General features: G+C 39.8%; 6 protein-coding genes across 6 annotated transcripts; 4 read left to right on the top strand and 2 right to left on the bottom strand.

The window, feature by feature from the left end:
• Positions 1-1,896: 1,896 nt before the first annotated feature.
• GCK72_016430 (uncharacterized protein) lies at positions 1,897-3,221 on the top strand (the record flags this gene model as incomplete). The annotated part of the gene is made up of 6 exons (XM_053731497.1): positions 1,897-1,938; positions 1,982-2,175; positions 2,221-2,464; positions 2,513-2,712; positions 2,810-2,967; positions 3,016-3,221. The coding sequence occupies 6 exons, from the start codon at positions 1,897-1,899 to the stop codon at positions 3,219-3,221; spliced, it is 1,044 nt and encodes a 347-aa protein (XP_053580410.1).
• Positions 3,222-3,794: 573 nt separating this feature from the next.
• GCK72_016429 (uncharacterized protein) lies at positions 3,795-4,726 on the top strand (the record flags this gene model as incomplete). Its single annotated transcript, XM_053731496.1, has 3 exons — positions 3,795-4,064; positions 4,114-4,302; positions 4,352-4,726. The coding sequence occupies 3 exons, from the start codon at positions 3,795-3,797 to the stop codon at positions 4,724-4,726; spliced, it is 834 nt and encodes a 277-aa protein (XP_053580409.1).
• Positions 4,727-4,999: 273 nt separating this feature from the next.
• GCK72_016428 (uncharacterized protein) lies at positions 5,000-8,966 on the bottom strand (the record flags this gene model as incomplete). Its single annotated transcript, XM_053731495.1, has 13 exons — positions 5,000-5,096; positions 5,148-5,674; positions 5,721-5,812; positions 5,867-6,099; positions 6,421-6,539; positions 6,584-6,757; positions 6,805-6,891; positions 6,943-7,355; positions 7,516-7,679; positions 7,727-7,897; positions 7,944-8,114; positions 8,407-8,537; positions 8,904-8,966. The coding sequence occupies 13 exons, from the start codon at positions 8,964-8,966 to the stop codon at positions 5,000-5,002; spliced, it is 2,442 nt and encodes an 813-aa protein (XP_053580408.1).
• Positions 8,967-13,944: 4,978 nt separating this feature from the next.
• GCK72_016427 (uncharacterized protein) lies at positions 13,945-17,228 on the top strand (the record flags this gene model as incomplete). The annotated part of the gene is made up of 6 exons (XM_003101463.2): positions 13,945-14,098; positions 15,065-15,225; positions 15,517-15,585; positions 15,842-16,102; positions 16,154-16,582; positions 16,890-17,228. The coding sequence occupies 6 exons, from the start codon at positions 13,945-13,947 to the stop codon at positions 17,226-17,228; spliced, it is 1,413 nt and encodes a 470-aa protein (XP_003101511.2).
• Positions 17,229-17,745: 517 nt separating this feature from the next.
• GCK72_016426 (uncharacterized protein) lies at positions 17,746-20,038 on the top strand (the record flags this gene model as incomplete). Its single annotated transcript, XM_003101478.2, has 6 exons — positions 17,746-17,981; positions 18,025-18,260; positions 18,733-18,875; positions 18,931-19,079; positions 19,124-19,375; positions 19,900-20,038. 6 exons carry the CDS (start codon positions 17,746-17,748, stop codon positions 20,036-20,038), a joined length of 1,155 nt encoding a protein of 384 aa, XP_003101526.2.
• Positions 20,039-20,162: 124 nt separating this feature from the next.
• On the bottom strand, positions 20,163-21,699 carry GCK72_016425 (uncharacterized protein; the record flags this gene model as incomplete). Its single annotated transcript, XM_003101479.2, has 3 exons — positions 20,163-20,433; positions 20,505-20,674; positions 21,580-21,699. 3 exons carry the CDS (start codon positions 21,697-21,699, stop codon positions 20,163-20,165), a joined length of 561 nt encoding a protein of 186 aa, XP_003101527.1.
• Positions 21,700-21,755: the final 56 nt, after the last annotated feature.

Below are 21,755 nucleotides of genomic sequence, written 5' to 3'. Positions count from 1 at the left end.
TCTCAAATTATCTGTTAATTTCCCTTAAAGTGGTGTAAACTGGTGTCAAAACACAACTTCGCTTCAAAATTCGGTTTTATTAGGAATTTATGAAACATAAACATATTTTTTATTTTCTTGTAATTCTTAACTAATCTCAAGTATTATTGTGTAAAATTTTGGTTGCAATTAACAACTAAAACACTAAAATTTTGATTCAGAGAACCAGATCTCGTTATTCATTTCCCTATAATTACGCCCAAGAAATAAATATTTGCACCAATTGGTTTCTCTTTCGTTTCGAGTGCACTGAAAATAGAAAGAGCCCAAAAATTAAAAATACGTGGATTCAGGCAATTTCGAGCCGGTTGTTTTCCTAGAAAAAATACAGACACGTTATTTATTTATTTAAAATAAATTCTTAAGTGGGATCTTCTAATTTGTTTCCTACAATTATTTTTCCACTCCATCGTCATTAGTCCTATTATTCATTTAACCCAGTCATTATTCCAAATACAAGAAACTCAAACGAATCTTTGCATGTGACAACAACCGATGTCTGAAAAAGTTTTTAGAAATGAGCTCCCGTTGCAATTATCCCTCGAATTTATTGAACTACCTTTGCTGATCTTACTAAAATTATTTTTAGACTAAACTCGGCAAAAGAACTTCAATGGAGTCGAGAGATAACTGCAATGTGAGCTCATTTCTAATAACTTTTCGCAGACATCGGTTGCTGTCATATGCAAAAGGACTGATGACGGTAGAGAAGATGAATTCCAGGACCCAAATTAGAAGATTCCACTTAAGAATTTTGCTTATTTTCAGTTTTTCCAGTAACTTTCTGAATGATGTCTGAGAAAATGTATTAGAAATGAACTCCCATTGCATTTATCCCTCGATTTCATGGAACTATCCCTGCTGATCTTACTAAGATTATTTTTAGACTAAGATCAGCAAAGATTGATGACGGTCGAGTGAAATAAGAATTGGAAAACACAAATTAGAAGATTCCACTTGAGAATTTTGTTTGTATTCAATTTTCAATTTTCCCAGTAACTTTTTGAGAACTCGTCTGAATTTTCTTTCAGGGAAAAAACAACCGCCTTGAAATTGTTTGAATCCCACGTATTTTTAATTTTTGCCTCACGTCCTGGGCTCGTTTTGTTATTTAGTGCATTCGAAGCATAAGAGAAACCACTTGGGTGCAAACATTTTTATTTTACTTGAAGTTGTTAAGGCGTAATTATAGGGATATGAATGACGAGATCTGGTTGTTTGAATCAAAATTATAGTTGTTCTAGTTGTTAGTTGAAATCAAAATTTTACACTTGAGTTTAGTTTTGAAAGAATCGTGAGTTCAACCAGAGAGGGGAAATATATAACTTGAAGAGATTGGCCAATTTCAAAACTATAACCGTCGGGCTATTTTTGAATTTGCTGAGTATCGACTTCCAGCGTCGACGGCGATACGGAGGTTAACTTGATAAGAGGCGAGTATGCTCGCTAAACATCATGTCCGAGTTAGGTCGGATTCCGAAATCTTTTTAAAATTTATATCAGACATACAAATTTAGGTTCTATGTATAGTATTAAACTTGAATCGACACTTCTATGTAAATTATTGTAATTTTTACTCATATTCTGAAAATTTGACTAACTTCTTACAGTAAGCTCAAACTTTAGTCCATGCCATTCTCTTGAAAACCTGATCTACGTTTTTCAAAAGAACTGTTCCCCACTTCTTCATTAGTCTATCTCCCAAGAGTCTTCTGCTTTTCTGATTTCCACAAACAACAATTTTCATAAGTCTCCAAGGATCTCATGCTTTTCTTTGAAACCGTTCGTTTATTACTTTTTCATTGTCGTCTGAAGAATACCTCGGGTTGCTTCAATCATTATTCTTCCGTTTTCAGAATGGATAATACCAGTGTAGACGTCGTGTTAATGGAAAGAAATGTGAGTTAGACAGTAGTTAATCTTTACGTATTCCAATTTCTAGACCCTCTTCGACACTGTGATCTTTCCAATTTACTTCTGGATTTATTTCTGTGTCACTATGTTTAGTCAGATATCAGTCATGCTCCTAGTCATATTCAAGACACCTCCATTATTCAAAGATTTTCGTGTATTCCTTGTCAACTCCTCGTCTCTACAAATTCTTATGTGCTGGATTGTCGTTTTTACACAAGTCAGGTGAGGCTAAGCTTCACCGAAACCAACCCATTCTTCATTTTTCAGACCTATAACTAATTCCAACTCTACCGGCTATTTATTTAGTGGCTCTTGCCGACTAATCCATAAAAATGCTTGTTTCTTCACCCTGGACGTCTTCCAGCTGGTTTTTGACGCTTCTGCCTTCGCAATCCCAGCCACTCTCTACTACAAGTACAGCAAAGTCACCAGTCTCAATTCGAAAGATTTATCTAGAAATCGTGTCAGATTGATCTTATTCAGTTCATATTTGCTTTCTATAGTTGTGGGGGTGAGTTCAGTTCTGATCGATTCCCCTCGAGAACTTTTCTGTTTTTAGGTGATCTATGTATTAACATACAGTCCAGACGAGTCCCTAGCCGTGGAGGCAGAAACGCGGAACCTGTTTTCTCGTGAATACGATTTCACTCATTATGCGGGTATCACGGGATATGTCAACCATTTTTGGAGCTCACTGACCAATAATCTAAACATGCTGAGTGTCTACATACCGCCAATTATGAGCCTTATTTTTATCAGGTAGTAATAATCAGAGATTGGATGGAAGGGGTGAGGAGGGATCTCTGAAACTTCAAATTGCATGTGCTCAATGTAAAATTCAAAAAGTTCCTTACAGAATGATCCAGATAAGACTCCGGAGTTTTAAACATCTATTTACCGACAAAACTGCTGCCCAAGCTCGAAAATTTGACTTGGCTCTAACTATACAAACCCTTGTTCCTGCTGTTTGTGTAATCCCTGTATACACTGCTCATGTTATTCTGGAATATTACAGTGAGTTAGTACAAGAGAGAACTCTACTACATACCCGACAACTTTCAGCAGTCTCATTCATGGCTGACTTTGAAAAAGTGCTCTACATGATGCTGGCTCTCCCGACCGCCATCGATGCCTTCATAGTAATCATCACAATTACTCCGTATCGCAGATCGTTTCTTGCTTTTTTTGAAAAACTTTTTGGATGGGAGAAGCCACCTCCGCCAGCGTTTAAGCTCGTCCATAATTCGAGAGCCACTTCTTTATTTTGACATTTAATGGGTTGTTTTCGTAGAGACTTATAGATGTTGTGGGTGGGTATGTTAATAAAGATGTTTATGTTTTCTTGTTATTAAGGAGGGGAGCAAGTAGCTTTCAAAAATTAAAGAATTTCTTAAAAAAGACTGTTATGACAAAGGTATACACAGAGAATAACAAGAAACAAGATCTCTGTCATAAGAAAACTAGAAATGCAGAGCTAAAGTATTTAAAATGTGATGAAAAAAGGTCGCTTCAACTGGTTCTTAAATTAAAACACTTTATGTGTGCACGAAGGACAAGTGGTCTCAACTATAATTGTCCGAACCCGTCACAATAAACTGTGTTGGACACGAGAGAGCCACACTTCTAATAGACGCAGACGCTCGAGAAGTCACAAAACTGTTTCACTGCCTCTCCGTCTCTTCAGTGTCTTTATTGAAAGCAATATCTCTCACTTGGTCACATTCACTACACATTTTAAGGTGCACTACGGGAGAAGACTAGTATAAAAAGAAAATGTGAATCCAGATGTTTTATAGCTCAACTTGAGTATTCCACTTCTCCGATTCTCTTCTATTCTAAGAATGTCTCGCTTCTCTGGAAAAACTGTGATCATCACTGGATCTTCTAACGGAATCGGACGATCTGCCGCTCTCATCTTTGCTAAAGATGGTGCCCAAGTCACCATCACTGGAAGACACGCTGAACGTCTTGAAGAGACTAGACAACAGCTTCTGAAGGCAGGAGTCCCGGCTGGAAATATCAATGTAGTGGTGGCAGATGTGACTGAATCTTCAGGACAAGATCAAATTATCAACACCACTCTAAGCAAGTTTGGGAAAATTGATATTTTGGTGAGAGTCTACTCTTCAGACCCTCTAGAATATGTTTTTAAAAGTTTAGGTCAACAACGCCGGTGCAAACTTGGCCGATGGCACTTCCAACACAGATCAACCTGTATCGTTGTACGAAAAAACGTTCAAGGTGAACTTTCAAGCTGTCATCGAGTTGACACAGAAGACCAAGGAGCATTTGATCAAGACAAAGGGAGAGATTGTAAATGTTTCCAGTATTGTAGCAGGGCCACAAGCGGTGAGTAACCCCAGACGGGGACTGTTAGAAACAACCATTCGATGTTCAGCACCCCGGCTATCCATACTACGCTTGTGCCAAGGCTGCCCTTGACCAATACACCCGGTGCACTGCAATCGACCTCATCCAGTACGGGGTCCGTGTCAACTCTGTCAGCCCTGGAGTCGTTGCAACTGGATTCATGAACGCTATGGGACTACCTGATGCCGCATCCCAGAAACTTTATGACTTCATGGGATCGAAAAAGGAATGTGTGCCAGTTGGATACAGTGGACGCCCGGAGGAAATTGCAAATGTCATTGTGTTCTTGGCTGATAGAAACTTGTCTTCTTACATCATTGGGCAGTCGATTGTAGCTGATGGTGGATCCACTCTTGTCATGGGAATGCAGGCTCATGATTTGATGGGAATTCTTAGCCAATAATTGAGATTTGTAAAAAGTTATTTTTCAATAAATTTCGTCTATTAAAAATTGATGAAACATTTATTCGTTGAAAATAAAAAAATATAAATAAGTAGAAATCATACAAACTGCGGTTTCAAAAATATGTTGCTCTTCTTCCTTTCACAAAGAAAAACTAGAGTTTCAGCTACAGTAAGAAGTGTGGCGCCGACGTATAAACCAATTGTACCTCCGATTTCCGCTGGAATTTCTTTATTAGAAATGTTTCTGACTAGTGAAAAAATGTAAGAAAAACTAACCAAGAAGCAAGAAGAGGTTGTATGATCTCTCTTGCAGAATAGTTTCCTGTTTGAAGTGAGCAAAGTAGAATTTTATATGCAGAAGGTTGACTCTGTAACGAAAATTTGAAATGTAAATTAAAAATAATTTATATATCCCTTACACATCATACTGATGAGTTGGAGAATACGACTGTGCCATCAGGACTTGACTCCGAAGTCTTGAGAGCCATTCTCCTCTGATAAATCTACTTTTCTTCAGAATCGGAGCTTTTGTGCTCAACTCCTCCAGGCACTTGGAGAAGTTCGAAAACTTTTCACTAAACCTCTCATCAGCTGCAATTCCAGTCAACACTGCAAACTTGCGCCGACTTTCCGTTACTGCCAAAAATGTTTCGGATAATTCAGCAGCTAGTTTCGGAATATCCGTAACCATTGTCTTTCTCAACTTGAGCATATCTTCTATCTCAACATGATCTTTTGCAATTTCCCGATACAATGACTCGAATTCTTTGAGGTCAATATTGAAATCTTTCCAATCATTCATCCGAACTCTTGTCTTCATAATTTGCAGTTTACTCAACACTTTTTTCATATATTCTGCATAAGTTTTGAATGATTCTGAAGATGGATTTGTCTTAGTGTGGACGTTTGAGGCTTCCAGGAGTGGTGTGTAATGATTTTTGAATATCTATGAAATCATGATGATTATGAATTTGAAACGGTGACTGGCTTACATGTCTGCAATCCTCCGCAATCTCCTCAACTCTCTCTAAATTATCATACATCTTTGTGACACAATCTCGAACCTCTGTGATTAGTGGGTGAGCTGAAAAAAATTATTTCAAATCAACATCGTCGTTGTACTGAACCGAAAACATACCTAACTCCAGAACAACTCTCCTAGTCGTCTCATGCATCATAGTCAATCCATAATTGAAATTCGTTCTTCCTAAAGAATTCTCGATTTGACCCAGCTGAAGTAAAGCAATCGAAGCCAGTGTCATGTTGACTACCGGGCTCACAGAGTCATCAATTTCTCCTTTATCATCCAGAGTGAGTCCGAGGCAGAGAGCAGTGCTATTTAGTTCTCTCGATAAGGAATGTTGTAGGTATCTGAACACAGGTCTTTGAAGGCTTTTATTGATAATGTATACTTGCGAATCGAGCCGGCGCGTAACTTGCTTGAAAAGCAGTTTTATGAGCTGAAAAATATCGCGAAGCGTAGATCTCGGCGAGAGTTATGTATGTGACCTATTACGGTCTGGAAGGCTCATTTTTTGGCACCCGGCCCACAGTATATTAAAAAATAGCCGTAGTAAGTCATAGAACTCGAGGAGATCTACATTTTTGTATAATTTTCAGCTCAAAAAACTCAGTTTGAAGCAAGTTACGCGCCGGCCCGGTTTGCAAGTATGATAAAAATTATCAGCTTACGTTGTGATCCGTTCCCATGTTGGCTCATATGCGTAAAACTGATTGATAAAGCTTTCATAGCTACGACCGTCCAGGGAGAGACATTTGACATCATTGAACTTGTCGGATATTCCGAAAATCTGAAAAGCAAACGAATTGTTGCCAGTTTCTCCCAGAAGCCTACCTCAGAAGCCTCCGCTACAAACAACTGCAACTCATCTGCTAGTTGTTGTACATTCCTCACAACTGGAATCATCTTGTTCGGTATTACTTCTAGTGCTTTCTGATAAGCAGCCACTCGCTTCTCTTTCGTATCTTCCCAATCACTTGGTAGCATTGAAACTATTTCGGAAGCGCTCTGAAATTCTTTTTTCTGAAATTTTGCCTTTTTTGCCAACAACTCACCAATTTTCCTCCAAAAACAATAGAAGAAAACGAAATATCCTCACAATCATCTGGGCAGATAGTATCATCAATATGTGGGCGGATGTTCTGAAAAGTGTTTCTTTTTTCAAGAATTGTCAATTCTGACCAATTGCTCACCAACTTCTCTTGAACACATTCAATCTCCTGTCTTAATGTGCATCTCGGAATCTTTCTCTTCTTCCATTTCTTATATTTCTTCTTCGGTATCTCGGTGGTATTGTCAACTTGATCATTCTTATTATCGAATACACCTCGATAGATTGGATTCCTAATCGGTATGCATCCACATTCCTTCTCAATCTGTTTCACACTGACCGACCATTCGCACGCCGCTTTTGAGTACTCTTTCTCCGAGAATGATTCCATTTTCGTTGAACCGCAACTGCTTTCATGGAGGCGGAGCTTACGAACTTCGTTAACTGGGATCGTCACAACTTTGCCGGCTTCCAGGTGTATGCCTTCGGAATAGTGGGAGAGGGAGCTCGCTCCGTCGTAGATGGATAAGACTACGCCGGGTTCGACGACGGTTCCTGAAGGAGTTAGATACATTTTTAGAGGAAATTGGAAATTGGCCAACAAAGGCGCTCCGAAAAAAGGCTTTCAATTTCGTGCAAGTTACAAGTTCGGTGGAGCGCATTTGGTAAATCTAGGCACCTTCCCTACATTCTCAACTTTCTAGACGCCTATTACCTGGTATGATCTCATGAACTTCCAAGTTCAACACTAATGACAGTGTCGTCTCGGGTCCAGGTCTCAAAATCGTCTTGTTCGGGGATACAGAATAACAATGGCCATAAGGAGTGTACATCGGGCGGATCTCATCTTGACATGAACCACTTTTTCCGAATTCGCAACTGAAATCTAACTACTAGAAATTTCTCGATTTTGAGGGGTGACATACCTGACAAAAAGATCATCGGCCGATTGAATAGAGTTCCTGTACAAATCTAGAATATCCACGTCATCAAACTTATCCAATTCATCGAATCGAGTTGTGTTCGAAGTGTTCTCATCTAGAACACTAACCATACCACGGAGTAGATCTGGATTTTTGAAGGCGACGGATGAGGCTCTGAGTTTCAGAAACTTTTCAAACTGATCAGAAAATTGTGTCTTACTTCAATTGCATCTTATTACAAACTCCAATCGTCGGAAAATACATATTCGGAAGTGTCTCATAGCTCCTTCGTGTCGTCAATGGATTCTTGATAAAATAATAAGTGACCCGCTCGAAAACTTGATAAAATGTCAGTCCGATGAAAAAAACGACTACGAATCCCCAGAGAACTCTGAAAAGAAAAGAGACTTCGTGCTTTGGATACATGTGTTTTATGACGCGGTTATGAAATTTAAGACTCTTTCAATGTATAGGAGGATGTGGTTTGACAAGAGGGTGGCGGAGGAGACATTTTGAAATAGCACGTGAAGAAAATGTGATCTAACAGAATGGCAGGTTCGCTCTAATTATAGTAAGGAAAACACGAGGAGAGAGAGCAGAGAAGCTAGAGAGTTTGATTTCTCTGCGTCCTGCTTCTATATAATCTTTAAAAAATTAATGGCTCTTCTAGTCAGCGAACTCACCGAAACCATGTCTTGTATCTCGTGTGCAAGTATCTGAATCCAAGCATCGAGGTGTCTTCAGCGAATCTATCAAGTGCAGGAATATACATATCCATGCTGGCAGTTTCTTCAATGAACTGCTCGACTTTAATCTGGAAAAATAAATAGATTAGCTCAAGTCGGCTACGCTCACAAGGGAACCTCAGGGGTCGCAAGTTTGGAATCCTTTCAAATTGCTATCAGACAATAAGGACAACTTGATAAGTAATATCCTAAATTTTTGTTTTGTGCTCGTCACTTGCCGTTGAGAAAAAAAGGTCTTTACCCCTGGTTTTGGAAGCCGTTTTCGGGCTTTTACAGTGTTTAACAACTTTGAGACGGTTTTTCTCAGAGACAGTTGACGAGCACAAAGCATGAGATCTCCCTAATCAAGCTGTTTTTAATGCCTGGTAACAACTTGCAACGATTCAAAACTTGCGACCTCCTGAGGTCGCCTTGTCAGTGAAAAACTCTCATACCTTGATCGGTGAAGTAGCAATAACCATAGCGTCGACGTCTTCAGACCGCCGTTTTCGTGGCATTCCTCAGAAGAAGAAAAAGAAGCACTTTAGAAGCCGTCGTTGAAAAAAGAATGGCAACGCTCGTCTTCCGTGACCAAATGGTTTTCTTTGTAATCGAGATGCTGTCGACGGAAGTATTTCGGTTACACCGATTTTTCATCACACAGCTCTTTCCACTCACTCTCCTTCGCTTTTTGTCGTCGTCGTCGTTTTCAATCTGTGGTGTAGTCCAGAAAGGGGAGATTGTCTTTCAAAAATGAACAAAAAAGAAGAAGAAGGCAACATATTTCTTGCAGTCAAGACTCTGCAGACTGATTCAAATTTTTAAAATAGTAGCCGGAGAATAGAAAATATATATGTAAGATCACATTTCTTTAAGTGTATAGAGAATTATGGGTTCAAGGTACACGGGTCACGGATCAGGAAGTTCTGGAATTCGCATCTTGATTCCAAAAACTACAAGTTTTTTGAAGATTTTCTCAAATCTATGGGTTCAAAGTTTCAGTATTCAGGATGCTCAATGTACGGGAGATTCTGGAATTCCGGTTTTTGGAGGAGTCCATTTTTCTCAAGTTCAGAATGTCGCAGAATCTCATTTTCTTGTCTTTTTCGATTTGCCGAACTTTGTCATCCCGTAGGGCTCAAAGATTCCAGATTTTCAGTATTATCACATCAGTGCGACACAACGGTTGGCACAGGATTTTGACATTTATTTGTCGTATCTTTAAATGTAAAAGGTGACGCACACGCAACGCGAATCTGAAAAGAATCTATTTGTTGCGGACCTTGAGTTTCAGTGTCAGGTTGAAATCAATAATTTTCCAAGGGCATCATGAATCGAAACCCGAAACCCAGGGTTCCAAAAATCCCTTTTCGGTATCTCTTCCCTACATTCGGAGCAAACTCTAAAATTTTCGAAATCTTCCGAAACAAAATTTATATTTTCGACTACTACTTTATTCACAAATCTCATAAAATGAGCTAATTTCTAAAGCTATTCCATTTCCTCTCTGCGTCTCTCACTAATAGCACACTCTCTCTCTCTTTTTTGTAATGACGTGGCATTTAGCCAACAAGGGAATCGAAATTTGTTCTTTTTTTGTTCTCATTTTCTCTCTCTCTCTTTTTTCCATATCGAATGAGTTATTATCAGTGAATTCAACGCGTCGAAAAGTGTGCTAATCCGTTCAATGTGTACATGCGCTTTCTTCTTCCCGAGAAGAGGACTGTAAGCATTATTTGGACAAGGAGCGGCACTCTGTGTTATGACTGCTTATTCGGACCGATTTCCACAACTCCATCATATATATTTGAATGCGTCTCGTCTGTGTGTTCTGACACATAGACAAAGTTGGATGGAGGTGGAGATTGTACTTCCCCACCGCCTTGTATGCTGGAACATGACGCATCAAACAATGACAAATGTTTCTTCCTTTCCTCCCGACGTTTCATTTCTATTTCTACTTTACTCTTATGGAATGGTAAGTGATATATAGCCGACGGAACGAGTAAATCTCATCCTAATCTGGTTGACACAACACAAGGAAGTGCTACCGATTTGGCTTGGGATTGACTTGTGGAATTGGCTTTTTAATGGGGAGATTAGTTCTGAGAATGGTTGAAAAGTGCAAATGCAGATTAGGAGATTTGCTTTAAAAAAAACTGAAAAGAAAACTGCTATTCTATTTGGATCGGAGTTGAAATATACGTATTTTTTGTTGTCAGGAATTTCAGACTTTTTTAGGTCGGAAAATTCTTTTGAGGAATTTGGGTCGGTAAAAATGCTTACACCGAGTTTTAGGTCGCAAATAGTTGTTTCTATGGTCGCCTAGGTTGAAAATTTTTTTCCCGAAATTGTACATTTTTCAATAATGTATAAGTAGAAAAACTGGTGACTTACATCAATTCGGAAATTATTTTCAAAGTAACCAAAAATTTGAAATGCCTACGGCTTGCCCTGAGAATTTACGAGCCTAAACTTTCAAAGTTTTTACTTTTCAGCTTAAGGTTTCTGTATTGAGAATCGAGATCTTTCTCCTATTTTTCAAAAATATATCTTATTTTTCAACTATCATCGTTACATTCCCATTCAGAAGCAGTTTTGACTTTTTGAACAGATTTTTTTCACATTCACAGTTTTCGATTTCAGCATGTTTCATTCTGATTATGCAATTTTTAGCTATGAAAATCTTGTTTCAGGAACGGTTTCATCTTTTTTATTCAGGTTTCTCGAACTTTTAGTGTTAAGAAATTCCATTTTTTCACTATTTAAATGAAACATGAGGTTATGAAAATATTTTTAATAGCAGACTTTTGTTTTACAATTTTCGTTTGTGAAAGGCGTTTGTGAAAATTTCGGAGTTTTCGCACATTTTTTGCTTGAAGATTACCTTTTTTCTTTTTTCATCTAAAATAAATGAGATTTCTTTCTGATTTTTACCGATTTTCTGTCATTTTTTATTCGGAAAATCCGTTAAAAATTCATCTACCGTACCCATCTTCGTGGTGGGATGTCTTTCACATTTGATAACAATGCGCCTTTAAAAAACCGCGCGTAAACAATTTTTTAATTTTTTAATTTTTCAGATTTTTTTTATTTCTCGCATGATTTCTCTGTAAATTCCAATTTTCTTTGCTTTTTAAAGTTAAACGTGAGTTCCTCCATACTTGTCAAGACCCGGCTTCAAAAATTAAACAATTTTTTCAACGTTTTTTTTCAATTAAAAAAAATTTTTCATCGAAAATGCGAACATTTCTGATGATTTTTCAGAATTGTTTCTATTTCTGAATGATAGTCGAAATTTTGACTTTTAAGTAATAGTATAAATTCAACCGGCGTCGGGCAAGCGTCCATCTACTGACCCGCTTCTCTCTCCTCGGCGCATTTCGATATTTTTCTCTTAACTGCTGCACTCGTTCGCTTCTCCGAGTGTTGTGTGTGTATGTGCGTGTGTGCCCTCGATTCGACCGCATCTTTCGATTGTTTTCCTCTTCTCTCTCCATCTCTCTCTCTTCATTTCGTTTTTCCTCTTTGGACGTCCCAACGTTGAAGTAGAAGACATAGAAGGACGGGGGGAATAAAAGGAGCCGTCACTCTCGAAACACTCTTTCTCTCTCTTCCTTATAGAGAAGAGACAGACGGCGAGAAGACACCACAAATCTGATTTCGTCATACCTCTCCTTTTTCGGCCCATCCTTTTCAACTTTTCCCCTCTTTTCGAATATGTTTTCTTCCGCCGGCGGTCTCTCTTTTTCTCTTATTTTCTCTCATTTCTCTCGATTCCTACAAGTAATTATTATTATTACGGGAATAATGACGTAGATACAATTTGGGAACGAAGACAGAAATTTGAAAAAAAAAGTCCGAAAAATTCAGCGTTTTTGGTACTAGCTAAGGAAACACAGGGTCTCAGGATGAGTAGTGAAAATAAACGCGCTCCGCTGAAATCAGCTGAAATTTTAGCGCGAAATTCAAAATAATTTTTATATTTAAAAATTTTATCTATTTTTTCAATAGAATTGATCTCGAAAAGACGCGCGACGGTCGAAAAACTGACTGAAAATGCGGGAAAACAGACATAAATCGGCTCAAACAGTGGTCGATTAAGCTGCGTATCAAAGTGCCACAGTGAAACAGCGAATTAAAAAAATTAAAATTTGAATTTACCGCCAATGTCTAGCGGAGCGCATACGATTTCACTACTCACACCTAGACCCTGTGAGGAAAGCCATGGTGCCAGTTTGGAGTGACCGATATCATCAGAAAGCTTAAAAAACGCTGGTTCCAAATATATATTCAGTTTCTGCAGGCTTGGAATTCGAGAAAAACGAAGTTAAGTTCTGAAAAAATGACGATTTTTTTACCTTTCTGACACGCGAAACGCATTTTTTGCAATTTTCGCGTGTTAAAAAGGTAATAATCTGTCTTTTTCAGATTTTTTACCTCATTTTTCTCGAATACCAGGTCTCGAGGGCAAAAACTGAATACATATTTGGAATCAGCGTTTTCTCAGCTTTCCAATGATATGGGTTATGTCCCATAACTCCAAACTGACTGCATGACATTCCCTGGTAAGCTGATCGAAATTTAAAACAAAATCAGTCCCTAACGAGTCTCAAATTGACTAAAATGCCCTTCCGCAGTGCGGAAAATGAAGGAAAACTCGCTTTAAACTGCATTTTAGGTTTGGCTCTACGACAATTTTCCATTTTTCCCTAATTCTGAATCCCCTGGTGTTAAAAATATGCATTTTTGACATACCAGAGACCAATGACATCAAAAAGAACAGAAGTTCATTGCAACAGAAATCGTGGCACAAAACGTGACGCTATTCTCTCTGATTGTTAAAAATTGATAAGGTAAATGGGTATTTATCATTCCGAAATGTCAGCGCTCTCTTCACCTCTAAACCCTCACTTTTTGTTCTTAAAATAAACTGAAAATTCTCTTCGAGAATGTCCACGTGACTGACCACATCTCTGTCCCGCGACCCCAAATATCTTTTTCATGATCTTCTCAACTTCTTCCTCGACCCTAAGATAATTTCTGTACGTGAGAGAACTGATGTATCTCACATGTCTCTCCCTCTCTCTCTCTCTCTATTCTGCTGTCTCTCTTCAATTAGTGCACTCTTTCCCCTCTCTCTCCCTCTCAAAAGCACTGGTTTCATGGTCTTTTTTTCGAAAATAGTTAGTTATCACCTCTCCTCTCCGACGTGTATCTTTGTAAATGATTTGCTGCTGCTGCTGCTACCCTCTGCTGTCCACGAAGACCAGAATTTGAGAGTTGTGTTGACACACATTCAAAAGTCGCAAGACGTTAAAATCGAACTCTGTAAAAACCAATTCCCACATCGATTTATTGTTCCGCCCCCTTTACGCCCCTCGTGAGGCTGGGTCGGCAGAGAACAGTAGTTGAGAGTATTTGAATATATATATATATATAAATATCGTCATCTTCTTCGTGTTTTTCCCCCCACTGAACTATAATTCCGACGAGATGATGGTTTCACATGCAGATCTACCCACTGCGTCTTCAACGGAAACGAAGACTCACGGACGTCGTCTCAAGTCAGAATCATTTGCTCCGGAGATTCGGGAGAACGCGGCCACGATTACTTCTCTATCTATTTTCGGAACCCCCTCGGACCAAGGTAAAATCTCTATTTTTCGTCTGTTAGTTGTCGTGCACACAGAATTGTGGAATATACATGGTCGCATGTTGATTTTTGTTTTAAAATTTGAATCGGGCCGGGGTTCTGGCCATTCTAGCCCAACCTTCGTTGCAATGGCTTCGGGACATTTCGCCACCGGATGTTTCACAACCGGACATTTCGCCACCAAATTTGTGGCGAAACGTCTGGTGGCGAAATGTCCGGTGGCGAAATGTCTCGGATCTGGTGCAATAATGAACACGAAACCCATCCGTACTATATCACAAACACAGAACTCATAAAATTATGAAATTTTACACTTACCATTCCATTTTTCGACCGAGTTACTAGTCGGGCACCGACCACCAATCTGGTTGTTAGTGTTTCATGGATCAGGCATGTAATTTGTTTTGGACTTTGAATTTGGTGGTTAGTGTTTTGAGTGTGTGTGCCAGTGTGTTACTGAAACATTTTTTGTTTGCCATCGATTGTATTAAAAAGAAAAGTGATGTCACCACTCATGCCTTTCCCCATAGGTAAGTCGCGACTCAGAAAAAGGAAAATTTCGATGGTTTTTCATTTTTCACGTGTGTTCTGACAGCGATAATTGCTAGTTTCTCTGCTTTTCTCGCCACTCTTCTCTCTCTCTCTCCGAGTTAGTTTCTCAATCATAAACACTATTTCTTCATTTCTTTTCTGCTGGCCTTTCCCCTACCCATGTATATTCTTTCAATTCCACATAATTCGTCACGAGTAATCAATGCATGAGTTGGTTTGTTTTTTGAAGCGAAAAGAGAGTCCTCGTTTCGTTGCAGCCGCTGCCGCCTCTTTTCTGTTTCCGCGTTGATGTCGTCGTTAACCTGTGTCCACGTGTCTCAGCGCTCTTTTCATTCAATTCAAGCCCCCCCCCACGTCTTCTAAAAATCCGTTGATTCACCAACACTCATCGTCTCCCACCATTTTCAGAGTGCCAGCCCATTCCGGTGGTGCCTCGAAGTAGTAGCAGCGACGAGCTTCGTGTTTGGCGAGTCACCAGTGCGGGTTTAGTAGAAGTCGACGCGAAGACAATGGGAGCATTCCTCGATAAACCGAAAACCGACAAAACCAATGTCCATGGAGAGGGAAATGTGAGTTTTACTCAGTTTTTTTCTGAAAATTGAGCCGGAAAATCTATTTGCGCTCATTTTATAGTGCGAATCGATCTTTTCGCTAGATGAAACATTCAAAAGTGAACTTTACTGCTTCAGGAAGCCATACTCCTTGTTACACGGCTTCCTTTGCAGTATTTTGACTTTTCTAGCACGTAGGCAGTCTGAAGAGTTTTGATTTGCGATATATAAAACTAATGGCGAAAAATCGATACATTTTGGCTTCAAATCAAGCAAATTTTTTAATAATTCAATATTTTTCATTTCCAGGGCATCAGGTATGGAATGTCTTCAATGCAAGGATGGCGGATATGTATGGAGGATTCACACATTGCAGAGGTACCCGCTTTTCCCCCATTTTCAGCTATTTCACGTTTTCAGCTATTTTTTGCTGATTTTCAACCATTTTCTGATGGGAATTGACATTTTGGGACCCTCAAACCCCCAGTTTCCATTTTTTTCCGCTAAAAATGAAATCGAAAAAACGGCTCCATATGGTGCGCCATTATCCGTTTTTCATCGAAATCTCATTTTCAACCATTTTCAGCGGATTTTCCACTAGTTTCAGACGAAAAATCACGTTTTTCTATTTCAGGCAATAATGTCTCAATCGTCTCCATACAAGGATTGGTCATTCTTCGCCGTCTTCGATGGTCACGCTGGTCACCACATTGCCAACCGGGCTTCGTCGCAGCTCCTCGAGCACCTCATCACGAGTGAGGAGTTCCGTGATATGACGAAGGCGCTGGAGGAGAACAATGGAGTGCTCACAGAGAGCACGCTGAAATTGCTCGAGACTGGAATCAAGAAGGGATTCGTGAGCTTCGATGAGATCAGTAAGACGAGTAACGAGATTGTAAGTGATAGGATGTGTTCCTATTGGTACATAATTATAGCCAATTTTCAGAATAAAAGTGGGTGTACCGCGGTGTGCGCCATCGTCACTCCGACTCACATCATAATCGGAAATCTCGGAGACTCGCGCGCAGTCGTCGCCGGAAAAAAACAGATCTTTGGAACGGAAGATCACAAGCCTTACTTGGAGAAGGAGAGGAAACGAATCGAAGACGCCGGTGGCTCCGTCATGATTCAACGAATCAATGGAAGTCTAGCAGTGAGCAGAGCGTTTGGAGACTACGAGTACAAGGACGATCCACGTCTCCCGGCAGATCAACAGTTGGTCTCACCCGAACCAGATGTCTACATTCGAGAGAGAAATGTGGAGAACGATCAGTTCATGGTGGTCGCTTGCGATGGAATATACGATGTGATGACGAACGAGGAGCTCGCCGAGTTTGTCAGCGATCGTCTAGTGGTTCACGATGATTTGAGAGAGGTAATTTTTGAAATAGGTGCTGATTTTTGTAGATTTTGGTATAAAAAACCTCCAAATGACTTACCGTAAAACCTGTAATAGAGGCGCATCCGATTGCAAGAGTTCGGAGCATTCTATCTCGGCTATTTTTAAAGATATAAACATTTTTTCAACTGAAGAAATGTTATATGAATATTAAAGTTTTATGATATTTCCCTTAATTTTTATTGCAAAAACTGCAAAAAAACGCAAATTGCTTCAGGAAATCAATAAATTTCTGCTCTAACCGTCGCCAGCCTAATCATTTCTCTAACTTCCCTAATTACAGGTGTGCGACGACGTGCTCGACGAGTGTCTTGTAAAAGGAAGCCGTGACAACATGACGATGGTCGTCGTGTGTTTCCCAGCAGCTCCACCAGTAAACGTCCATCGGAAAGAGGCCGAGGAGGCGTGGGTGGCTCGAGTAAAGGCAGTCATCAACCAGTTCCTCGACGAAGCCGTCGCCGCTGAAGACTTCAAGAAGGATGAAGATATGGTCTCACTGAAGAGTATTCTCGATCAAGTCACAGCAAACGGACTGCTGCCAACCGATTTGCGTGTTCCAGCTCACACAGTCACCACGTTGGCACAGAAGATTCTCACACAACGTGACATCAAACACGTGTAGTTGATTCATCTACTTCTAAATATTCGTTTTTTTTCTTTGATTTTTATTTCTAAAGTACAGTTTCCCTCTCACTTTTTATCCCGTTGCTTTTATCATCTCTACTTCTCTCCTCTGATCCAATAAGGAAAAAACGGCTGTGCCCCACCCAAATGTTCCAATATCAATTTTATCCACCACCCCCCAGCATTGTTTCAATTCAAAATCGAAATCTGTGCCAATCAACCCTTTCCCACTTTTTGTTAAATGTATCCCCCTCTTTCACCAGTCACCAAAGTTTCACTATTCTCTTGATTCCCGTCTAATCTAACCCCCGCTCGCCTGTTATTGTGAAAATCGAACCAAATATTCTATTTACGGATTCATCATTTCCATCATTTGTATAATTTTTTTTAGATAACTGGATAGAATGAAAAGAAAAATGATGTGTCAAATACAGCCACCCCCTTCTTATTCTTATTCTTTTTCCCCTTATTTCCATTATTTTCCATCTTTCTCATTTCCCCCTTTCATTTCTGCAATGCGCTTAGCTCTCGTGCTCGCGCTCGTTTCTTCCCTTCAAATATTCCAACAATCTAGTGTTGACCCCGATCAATTCGATACGATCTGGAAGGTTTCTCTAGTTACAGCAGCTTTTCCAATTGGAAAGTTTATTGCAACATGCTTCCTGTCATTTCATCATGTGAAGTTACATGATGAACTGGATAGATGTGCAAGGCTTCTGCTCCTCGGAGCAATCATTTCAGCTCTTCCATTGTTAGTTTTATTAAGGGGATCGATATAAGACACTTTTTTCCAGTTTCCGAGCGATTTTCTCATTTTCCGGTCGTTTTATAATGGGATATTCGGCTGGAAGTGGATTCGTTTGTGCACCAGCTGTGCTCCGTTTGGCGGTACCTGAAAGCATGAGACCTGCCAATTTCTTGTTTTTGGCCGCCGCCTTTTCGATGGGAACGTTTTTGGCGAATTCGATGTTTTTGATTTCTGATATCATTCCAGCTTCATGGTTTTCTGCTGGACTCACTGCGGCGGCAGGTTTGTGCGCTCCGATGAGAAAAGTGTTGGAAATGGAGCGCGCTTGCATTGCATCTAAACATTAGAATGTTAGCAAGCTTCCGATGGAGCGTGATGGCAGAAATTTGAATGTATTATCAATAGAGCGCACTTGCAAACATCTCGATTTTTGAAAATTCGATAGTTGCACAGCAGTTCGAGGCGTAAAGTCCGCAACGAAAACATTTGCGTTTTTTCGAGTCGCGTTGCGCGCGCGTCGCGGTTTATATTGATAGATACGGCAAATGAATGTGAAAATCCTTGGCACTCAGCCAAGTCTTTTTTCGGCACCGTGCCAACCGATGTGCGACGGAGCGCGTTTCCGCGACCTTAGAAATTTAAGTGTATTATCAATAGTGCGCACTTGCAAGCATAACGGAATTTAAAAATTCGATATTATCTCAGTTGTAAGAAGTTGTCGCTGGGGCGCACTTGGTTATATCGAAAATTTCAGGAATATTCTATTTGCTCCTCCGTCCTGATGAATATCCAGTTGAGGAGATGACTGAAACAGTCTCCATCGACGGAGACACTCCAGAACCCACAAAAAGTTCGCATCCAGTTCTTTTTGTGTTCATTTTGATGGTTATTAATGTGGTAAGTGCGTTAGAGCGCAGGTGCACAAATGAACTTTTTAAAATTTAAATTCCAGTCAATCGGTGTCCCATTAATGCAAACCTACAGTACTCTAATCTTCAAGTATTACGGAATGGCTGCAACGTCTGCTACACTATTTTCAGTGCTCTATCCTATCCTTCAGTTTATTCCAGTCATAATTTCAACGAGAATTAACGTGTCGAGGTAAGAGCGCTCTAATGAGAAGAGAACAGATCAAAACATTCCAGAAAAACTCTGGTGCTCGGAGGCTACTTCCTTGCAATCAAAATCCAATTCTTCCTCCTTCTCACCGCCGCCTATCCGTATCTTCCGGAGAAACACAAAATGGTAGCGATGGCTGTTCTTCTCATAGCTCTCTCGATCTCCTTCATCATCCCATGCAATACTGCTCTCTGCATTTTATTCGAGCAATTCGATGGAGCGAATGTTAAAACTGCGAGCCAGTCGAGATGTGTTATGTGGTTTTTGGCTTCTGTAAGGTAAGAAGGGGGGAACTGTTATGAGAGTGTGTCATGGTAATACTGATTGTCCTATCAAGTAGATTTTTAATGAATTATACAGTTCTAAAGTAGATCTTCATTTTTGTAGTTGACAACTTTTTTGTACGGACACTCCCTAGAGAGTTACGTATCGACGAAGTGATTTCTTCCTCAAATAGACCATTTTTAGTGTAAAATATTGAAATTTTTGAGCTGTCATTTTAAAATGGCCATAACTCTCTAGGGAGTGTCCGTACAAAAAAGTTGACAACTACAAAAATGCAGATCTACTTTCGATCTGAATAATTCATTAAAAATCTACTCGATGGGAAAGTCAGTATTACCATGAAACACTCTTAAAGTTGAACGATTTCAACAAAGTTCACAACCTTTTAACCGGTTCCTTACGCCACGAGTGTCAAATTAAATTTTGACGTTGCTGGCTCAAGTCGTAACGCTGTTGACCCATAAAAAACAGATCGGTCCCTGACCCCCTTCAAATTCTTTTCGCATTCTTTTTCCAGCACTCTAACCTTCTCAAAAACCTTGGATTCCTATGGTTTCACCATCGCCTTCTTCCCATACTTCCTGATCTCTGTGGTATCATACGCCGTGATGCTTCACATTTTCCCTTCGAAAACACCATTCTCGATTCAGTTATAATGTATTTATTCTATTTCTAACAAACCCGTAATAATGACAATTTTTGAAAGACTTGATGAAAGAATATCCGTAATTGAGGCGAAATATGGCAAGAATTTGAAAAGTGCTAAAATAGAAGAAAAATCTAGACAGCTACACCACGGGCGGAAGACAAATTGGCAAGACGGGCGGCGCGTTGAGTTCTTGGAAGAACAGAGTGGCATCCTACAGTAATCATTTCGGTAGAGCGTACATAATTCCATAGACCAGTTGTCTTGTCACAGGAAATTCGACGGAGAATTGGAACATTCCGGACGATTGGCATACAGAATGCTCCAGTGGATCCTCGACTTTTACGGCAGAGGCACACGGATTCAGCGATTAGTTTTGGCTCACGGCTCTCTTGGTAGTTCACTCTGTAAATTATCGAAAATAGGAAATCTTGGATTTCTGAATCAGGAAACTATCCAGAACTACAGTAACCCACCTACTCTCCCACGGGCACAACGCTCTCTCCATTATCGTTGAACTGCCTTCAGCTCTCGGTGACTTTTCACAAATCTCCGGCTCCTTCCCATTGGAACTCCATTCTTCGAGTGCAGTATCATCAAACTGGCCACCTATTGATATCTGCATCCACGTGGCAAGCTCTTCTCTCTGCAAAAAATTATGATGGATATTCGTCAAAAGACTCGGAAGAGCCCTCCGAGAAACAGTTGCGGGGTTCGACTCAATGATAACTTTTTTGAAAATGATTATTGATGCCGATCCCGTTTCTTTTTCCTATTTCTTATCAATTCTCATATCTGACCTATGAAATGAACACAAAAAAGGGGAAAAGGGAAGAGAAAAGTGCGATAGAAAAGGATAGAAAGCGACACTGCGGTGTCAAGCACGGTACTTGTCGATTTATCTTGAGAGAGAGAGAGAGAGATTCATGTAACTGTTGCGGGATGAGAAAAAAGAAGAGAAGAAGTACTTCTTCTTCGGAGATTGAAAGGAGAACACGGTTCGAAAAGGGCATCGCACTTTCTAGTTCGGAGACACTTTTCTGTTGGGGAGGTCAATGTCTGGTTGACTTCGTCTTGAGACTCAAGTAAGTTACACTATTTTAAAAGGGCAAATGCCAAAAGTAAACTCTTGAAACTGAGACCATTTTCAAGACAAGAGAAGCTTCTCATCTTCAGTAACATCTTTGACAATATTTAAAAAACTGCCATATTGATTTTACATCGTTATTTTGGTCGGAAACTTATCATTTTTGTAATTGCCAACTTTTTTGTATGAGCCCACTCTGAAGGGATAAGAAAAAAAAAGCCTACAAAAAGTTCTTCAACTGCAAGTTTGAGGATATGGATGGGAAAACTTGAAAAAAAAAACACTTTCAGCAATTTGTGGCACCGTGGCACAGACCTGAAGTTGCCCATTTCGCCGTTTTTCAAATGAAAACAGGAAAATAGGCAAACATTTTGAAGCTCCACCCCTATGCCACCTTCACAAAGTACAGTAACCAACCTGCGTCTATGTTTTCCCTATCAAAACATTTTCAAACAAAAATTTACCAAATTCGGCGGTTCCTCACAACTTCTATCACTTTTGATATGCCTTCTCATATTGTGCCGTTTCGTCGTGCCTATCACCACACCGAGAATCAAAATGAAAACTGTGCGGAAGCAAATCATGGCGTAATCGACGACGATAGAAGAGGAGAAGATAGGCAACAGTAAATGACCCCTTC

This window comes from Caenorhabditis remanei, chromosome V, assembly GCF_010183535.1.
Source record: "Caenorhabditis remanei strain PX506 chromosome V, whole genome shotgun sequence".
Classification (NCBI taxonomy): domain Eukaryota; kingdom Metazoa; phylum Nematoda; class Chromadorea; order Rhabditida; family Rhabditidae; genus Caenorhabditis; species Caenorhabditis remanei.
Note: the sequence above shows the minus strand (reverse complement) of the source record. Positions and strands in the feature narration are given on the sequence as shown.